Raw genomic sequence first — 7,888 nt, 5'->3', positions numbered from 1 at the left:
TTTTTGAATACAGATTTTCGATACAGATTTTTTTCCCGCGATGCAGATTTCCAGATTTTTCACGAAAAATTATAGATCTTATTGTGGCAACCCTGGCAAGAAGCAATCCATTTCGTTCTTAGTTGCGGATCAGTTGGGAACCGAATTGCTTAAATTTTTTATGCGATGTTATTTATCGTACAAATTTTTACAAATTAAAACTAATCACTTCATTTTAATTTTTTAAATGCACCAAATTAACTTCAAACTGAAGCGGTCGGGTGAAGTCATTTGAATTTTAACTAAAAATAAAAGGTTGCCAAAATTTAAAAAAAGACCAATGATTGACCAAATGTTGCCAATCCTCTTTACGCAACTCTACCATATAAAACTCTGGATAATACCAGTATCAAAACAATGATGTTTCTACCACTGACGCTAGCGAAAATGATAATTTGGTGTTCTGTATCTACTGTGTGACCCTATTAATTCAATAAAAAAAATATTTTTCTACTTACAAAAAGAGAAACAATGTCCGCTACCTATCTCTAGCGTCAGTTGCATATGAAAAGACCAACATTAGAATATGGTAATTAAGCCATATGCTGTATTTAATCTTGACGTTGTAGATACGCAAATGAACTTTTTTAATTTTTTTTGCACGTAAAATGATAAATAAAACTGATTTATCAAATTGGTTTGTGTAGATTTAACCTGTACATAGTTTCATGAACCGAAATAACCCAAGGTTACGTACGTGTCTCATCATCCGCCAAATCAAGAATTACTTTTTCACGCAATGAATATTACCATAATAAAATTGGACAAGAATGTATTCTTCCACTTATCCAGCCAACTGCGACTGAGACGCAAAACCGTATCGGTCATAAACGAGCTGTTGTTAGTTTAAAATCTTCCTCATCGGTTCTCCAGCGCACGGTCAAGGCATTTACAAATTTAACCACGACACTTTCCCTAATATTTCGCTTCCGGTCGTCATGGTTGCGGCGGAGTTAACTATGTGGAATAATTGGACCCGAAACTACTGCAACTTATTTTGTCTCCGTTATGGAAGTTTGATACTTTACCTTATTTTTCGCGATTTTCATGGCTTGATTGCGCCTATTGATTTGTAGGTTCGTTCCAGTACCAGATGAAACTGGAAGTAGTCCGGAGCAAACAAACAATTTCTGTATTATTTTGTTTCTCGTTTTTCTTCTTTTGGTAGCAAAGCGGAGTAAAAAGTAACACGTTGCTCCTGTTTGCTCCGGAACAACTAGGAGCAAGAAGCATGTACAGGAACAAACCTCTGTATCTCAGATAAAATTAACCCCAGACGTGACGCATTTCTGACACCCGTCGCCGTTTGGGAGTGAATTTTTCCGCAAATCTAGACTAGGCCAAGTTCGGTGTTTATCTTGTTCGCGAACTCGAGAATGCCTTGACAACCTGCCGGTGGCGACACACGGGCGATAAAACAAACTGAAGAAGCATTAAAACGGTGTTCCTCACGCTACCACAGTAAATCACGTTTATCTTCGCGTTATTGTTTGAATACTCGAAACGAACCCACAACACCATTTTGGGAAAGGTTCGCTGTGTTCTTACACGCGGAGATAGTGCAATATAGTAATATAATATTCCGCTTGTTTTACTGTCTGATAATCTAGAATGTTTCATCTGTAATTACGTCGTAAAATAATTCCGTCATGAGAAGTCTGAGACGATAAAAATAAAACAAATTTATAAACCGGATACATTCACCCGTGGGTAGACCGAACAGCGCAACTAACACATTATTATCTAGAATAGTCGAAAAGTTGTACGTTGTTTCGGGTCTAAACTCGTGCTACAAGACGAAGAGCACCGTCCTTCCGTGACCGAACACATCACACTTTTCGTCACGCTGCAAGCATTTCAATGTCACTGCTTTCAGCTACAGTTGCACTTCTCTGCAAGTTGACGCCCCTGTGCCCAACATAATTACTCCAACCAAAACTGCATTTTTTCCACACCGCCATCAGTCTATCAAGACCAGCTAACGGTACCAGAACTCAAACTCTATCCGGAAAAAAAATTGTCTTTCTAGCGATGGTAGTTAACTCAGTTCCGAGCAAACCAGCGAGCACACCGGGCGGACCGGCTGGTACCGATTCCATCGACCGTCAGTATTCGTTTTACCGTCCGTATCCGTTTTTCCACACCATGTACAACCCAGGCTACAATCCGTACCTACAGTATGGGCCACAGCATCCACCCTTAACCGGACCAGCAGCGGGTCCACCGTATCCGGTGTACCAGGCAGCTGACATGTCTCAGGGTTATAGTTCTAAGTTTGGACCACCGAGTGGATCCGGTTATGGAGGAGGTAGCACCGGCCATGGCTCATCCTATGGACCACCGGGTCCTTCATCATCCGGAGGGGGATATGAATATCATCCTCGTATGCCAGCTCATACACATCATCCAACATTTCACTTTTCAAGTCCAAAATCGAAAAAAGGGAAAGGAGCAGCTCTTTCGGCGCTCACACTACTGGCATTTCTGTACTTTTTAAACATGCTGCAGAGCTGCTTGAAGGAACACATGGACACTATGAATCCGACTGTGAGCTAAGTGATGGTAGGATTGAGTCCGCCTAGGTATTGAAATTATTTTTTTTATTGCAGGTAATGGTAATGACTGCGGGTGCCACACGACGGAAGGACGTTGGTGATGTTATAATACAACAACCGGAAGAAATGGTCGGAGAATACGATGCCGCCAATGGATATGATGTGGCAACAGATAGATATCGTAATCCGTACATCGCGGGCGGAAATCGAACCCAAGCAGGACCGAATTATTATGGAAGCTTCGATAAAAGTCATAAATTCCAAAAACCTGAAGCAGGAGGGGATCGGTTTCGTGGTTCTTCGAAAGATCAAGTGATTTATTATGATGACTGACAAATAGGAGTTTGAATAAATATAAAATTAAGATGCCTTCAATTAGATTTTTTTTAAACTTTCAAAAAGTATCAATACATCGTCAGATTTATAACATTAGTAGGTTTGAATTATTCCAGTTCTTCGGAAAACCCTTTATAAATTCTATAGTGAGCCCAAGTGTTTAAAATTCAAATCAACTATGTTCAAAATGTCAATACCAGTCCTGAAAAATCAAGACCGATGCAGACTGTAGTGGAGACAATGAATATAAGTTTAAATCAATTCAATAGTTCAGGCATCCAAGTGTTCAAAAGTCAGCGTGCGTTCAAAACTTGTGAGCTTTCGACTGTGTGGTCCAATATACCATAACGATGTACCAGGGTAGAAGTTTTCCTGGTGTTCAAAGTTTTTCAAGAGATCAATAATATTGTCCATGCAAAAGTGTAAAAGTCCAAGAATCCGAGGGTTGTTCAAGAGACAAAGGGTCGTCTAAGAGTTCAATTGTATCAAAGCCATCCAAGTGTCATCTAAAACACGCCAAGAGCCGTCGAACAGATCAAGAATTGTGTTGTAGTTTATAAGTTTAGACGTCAATGAATCCCAAAAGTGCAAGTGCAAGTTTCCAAGTGTTCAAGAATCCCAAAGCTCATGAGTACATATGTCCAAGAGATCAAGATTATTAGAGCTTAAGTGTTCAGGAGTTCAATTGAAATGAGTTCAATAATCCGCGAATCCTAAAGACCACGAATGAGCTCTTAAAGAGTATAAAAGTCCAAGTGTTCTTTGAGCTAACACTTCAACTGCTCCAGTGTGGGATCCGTTAAAGAGTCGTGTTAAAGAATCCGACAGTATCAGACAGTTTAAAATACCAAGAGTCGTCTATGAATTGTCCTGATTCGTTTGAGAGTCTCAAACTAAGAGAATCCTTGTGTTCCCGAGGATCTGGCTTGTCCTAAAGTTCAATAATTGATCGAAAAATCCAACAGTAAAAAGTTTCTTAGTAGGAAGTCTAACACAGCTGTAAGGATTCATGAGACAAAGTTGCCAAGAGAATCATGGCTCAACAACAGTAAAGATTTTTGATTCTAATTCTGATTTCAGCTTTCAATTTTCGCTGTCGACTTTTCACTTTCCCATTTTTCATTTTCTCATTTCTACGTTTCCATTTTCCTTTGTCTTCAGTTTTCACTACTAACTTTTTATTTTTCACTTTATGCTTTTCGATTTGTTTCTTTATCACTCCTCGCTTTACACTTTTAACTTCGCAAGTTCATTTTTCATTTTACGCTTATTTCTTTTGACATTTCACTTTCATTTCTTTTTTCACTTTTAACTTTCAACTTTTCACTCTCCACTTTTCTCTTTTTAATTTTATTTTTCACTGTTCAATGTTCTCCGTTCACCGTTTATAGTTCACAGTTCACTGTTCACTATTCACTTTTCAACAAGTAATAGGAAGCAAGTAACAAGGAACACAGAACAAGGAGCAAAGAACTAAGAACAGAGAACAAGGAAGAAGGAATAAGGAGAAAGGTACAGGGAACAAGAACCAGTAACAAGGATCAAGAGCAAGGAATTAGGAACAAGGAACAAAGAACACGAAACAAGGTACAAGGTACAAGGAACATGGAACAAGAAACAAGAAACCACGAAACATAAAACAAGAAAACAAGAAAACAAGAAAACAAGAAAACAAGAAAACAAGAAAACAAGAAAACAAGAAAACAAGAAAACAAGAAAACAAGAAAACAAGAAAACAAGAAAACAAGAAAACAAGAAAACAAGGAAACAAGAAAACAAGAAAACAAGAAAACAAGAAAACAAGAAAACAAGACAAGAAGAAAACAAGACAACAAGAAAACAAGAAAACAAGAAAACAAGAAAACCAAAAAACAAGAAAACAAGAAAGCAAGAAAGCAAGAAAGCAAGAAAGCAAGAAAACAAGAAAACAAGAAAACAAGAAAACAAGAAAACAAGAAAACAAGAAAACAAGAAAACAAGAAAACAAGAAAACAAGAAAACAAGAAAACAAGAAAACAAGAAAACAAGAAAACAAGAAAACAAGAAAACAAGAAAACAAGAAAACAAGAAAACAAGAAAACAAGAAAACAAGAAAACAAGAAAACAAGAAAACAAGAAAACAAGAAAACAAGAAAACAAGAAAACAAGAAAACAAGAAAACGAGAAAACAAGAAAACAAGAAAACAAGAAAACAAGAAAACAAGAAAACAAGAAAACAAGAAAACAAGAAAACAAGAAAACAAGAAAACAAGAAAACAAGAAAACAAGAAAACAAGAAAACAAGAAAACAAGAAAACAAGAAAACAAGAAAACAAGAAAACAAGAAAACAAGAAAACAAGAAAACAAGAAAACAAGAAAACAAGAAAACAAGAAAACAAGAAAACAAGAAAACAAGAAAGCAAGAAAACAAGAAAACAGGAAAACAAGAAAACAAGAAAACCAGAAAACCAGAAAACAAGACAACAAGAAAGCAAGAAAACAAGTAAGCAAGAAAGCAAGAAAGCAAGAAAGCAAGAAAACAAGAAAACAAGAAAACAAGAAAACAAGAAAACAAGAAAACAAGAAAACAAGAAAACAAGACCACAACAAAGCAAGAAAATAAGAAAACAAGAAAACAAGAAACCAAGAAACTAAAAAAAAAAGAAAACAAGAAAACAAGAAAACAAGAAAACAAGAAAACAAGAAAACAAGAAAACAAGAAAACAAGAAAACAAGAAAACAAGAAAACAAGAAAACAAGAAAACAAGAAAACAAGAAAACAAGAAAACAAGAAAACAAGAAAACAAGAAAACAAGAAAACAAGAAAACAAGAAAACAAGACAACAAGACAACAAGACAACAAGACAACAAGACAACAAGACAACAAGACAACAAGACAACAAGACAACAAGACAACAAGACAACAAGACAACAAGACAACAAGAAAACAAGAAAACAAGAAAACAAGAAAACAAGAAAACAAGAAAACAAGAAAACAAGAAAACAAGAAAACAAGAAAACAAGAAAACAAGAAAACAAGAAAACAAGAAAACAAGAAAACAAGAAAACAAGAAAACAAGAAAACAAGAAAACAAGAAAACAAGAAAACAAGAAAACAAGAAAACAAGAAAACAAGAAAACAAGAAAACAAGAAAACAAGAAAACAAGAAAACAAGAAAACAAGAAAACAAGAAAACAAGAAAACAAGAAAACAAGAAAACAAGAAAACAAGAAAACAAGAAAACAAGAAAACAAGAAAACAAGAAAACAAGAAAACAAGAAAACAAGAAAACAAGAAAACAAGAAAACAAGAAAACAAGAAAACAAGAAAACAAGAAAACAAGAAAACAAGAAAACAAGAAAACAAGAAAACAAGAAAACAAGAAAACAAGAAAACAAGAAAACAAGAAAACAAGAAAACAAGAAAACAAGAAAACAAGAAAACAAGAAAACAAGAAAACAAGAAAACAAGAAAACAAGAAAACAAGAAAACAAGAAAACAAGAAAACAAGAAAACAAGAAAACAAGAAAACAAGAAAACAAGAAAACAAGAAAACAAGAAAACAAGAAAACAAGAAAACAAGAAAACAAGAAAACAAGAAAGCAAGAAAACAAGAAAACAAGAAAACAAGAAAACAAGAAAACAAGAAAACAAGAAAACAAGAAAACAAGAAAACAAGAAAACAAGAAAACAAGAAAACAAGAAAACAAGAAAACAAGAAAACAAGAAAACAAGAAAACAAGAAAACAAGAAAACAAGAAAACAAGAAAACAAGAAAACAAGAAAACAAGAAAACAAGAAAACAAGAAAACAAGAAAACAAGAAAACAAGAAAACAAGAAAACAAGAAAACAAGAAAACAAGAAAACAAGAAAACAAGAAAACAAGAAAACAAGAAAACAAGAAAACAAGAAAACAAGAAAACAAGAAAACAAGAAAACAAGAAAACAAGAAAACAAGAAAACAAGAAAACAAGAAAACAAGAAAACAAGAAAACAAGAAAACAAGAAAACAAGAAAACAAGAAAACAAGAAAACAAGAAAACAAGAAAACAAGAAAACAAGAAAACAAGAAAACAAGAAAACAAGAAAACAAGAAAACAAGAAAACAAGAAAACAAGAAAACAAGAAAACAAGAAAACAAGAAAACAAGAAAACAAGAAAACAAGAAAACAAGAAAACAAGAAAACAAGAAAACAAGAAAACAAGAAAACAAGAAAACAAGAAAACAAGAAAACAAGAAAACAAGAAAACAAGAAAACAAGAAAACAAGAAAACAAGAAAACAAGAAAACAAGAAAACAAGAAAACAAGAAAACAAGAAAACAAGAAAACAAGAAAACAAGAAAACAAGAAAACAAGAAAACAAGAAAACAAGAAAACAAGAAAACAAGAAAACAAGAAAACAAGAAAACAAGAAAACAAGAAAACAAGAAAACAAGAAAACAAGAAAACAAGAAAACAAGAAAACAAGAAAACAAGAAAACAAGAAAACAAGAAAACAAGAAAACAAGAAAACAAGAAAACAAGAAAACAAGAAAACAAGAAAACAAGAAAACAAGAAAACAAGAAAACAAGAAAACAAGAAAACAAGAAAACAAGAAAACAAGAAAACAAGAAAACAAGAAAACAAGAAAACAAGAAAACAAGAAAACAAGAAAACAAGAAAACAAGAAAACAAGAAAACAAGAAAACAAGAAAACAAGAAAACAAGAAAACAAGAAAACAAGAAAACAAGAAAACAAGAAAACAAGAAAACAAGAAAACAAGAAAACAAGAAAACAAGAAAACAAGAAAACAAGAAAACAAGAAAACAAGAAAACAAGAAAACAAGAAAACAAGAAAACAAGAAAACAAGAAAACAAGAAAACAAGAAAACAAGAAAACAAGAAAACAAGAAAACAAGAAAACAAGAAAACAAGAAAACAAGAAAACAAGAAAACAAGAAAACAAGAAAACAAGAAAACAAGAAAACAAGAA

The 7,888-nt window shown here is 33.5% G+C and overlaps 1 protein-coding gene across 1 annotated transcript; it reads left to right on the top strand.

Moving 5' to 3' along the window:
• Window positions 1-2,070: 2,070 nt before the first annotated feature.
• On the top strand, window positions 2,071-2,958 carry LOC131695685 (uncharacterized). The gene is made up of 2 exons (XM_058984179.1): window positions 2,071-2,586; window positions 2,649-2,958. The coding sequence occupies exons 1-2, from the start codon at window positions 2,071-2,073 to the stop codon at window positions 2,925-2,927; spliced, it is 795 nt and encodes a 264-aa protein (XP_058840162.1). The 3' UTR covers window positions 2,928-2,958.
• The last annotated feature ends 4,930 nt before the right edge of the window (window positions 2,959-7,888 follow it).

This window comes from Topomyia yanbarensis, chromosome 1 (assembly GCF_030247195.1).
Source record: "Topomyia yanbarensis strain Yona2022 chromosome 1, ASM3024719v1, whole genome shotgun sequence".
Lineage (NCBI taxonomy): Eukaryota > Metazoa > Arthropoda > Insecta > Diptera > Culicidae > Topomyia > Topomyia yanbarensis.
The sequence above is the reverse complement of the archived record's forward strand: the minus strand, read 5'-3'. Positions and strand labels throughout refer to the sequence as shown.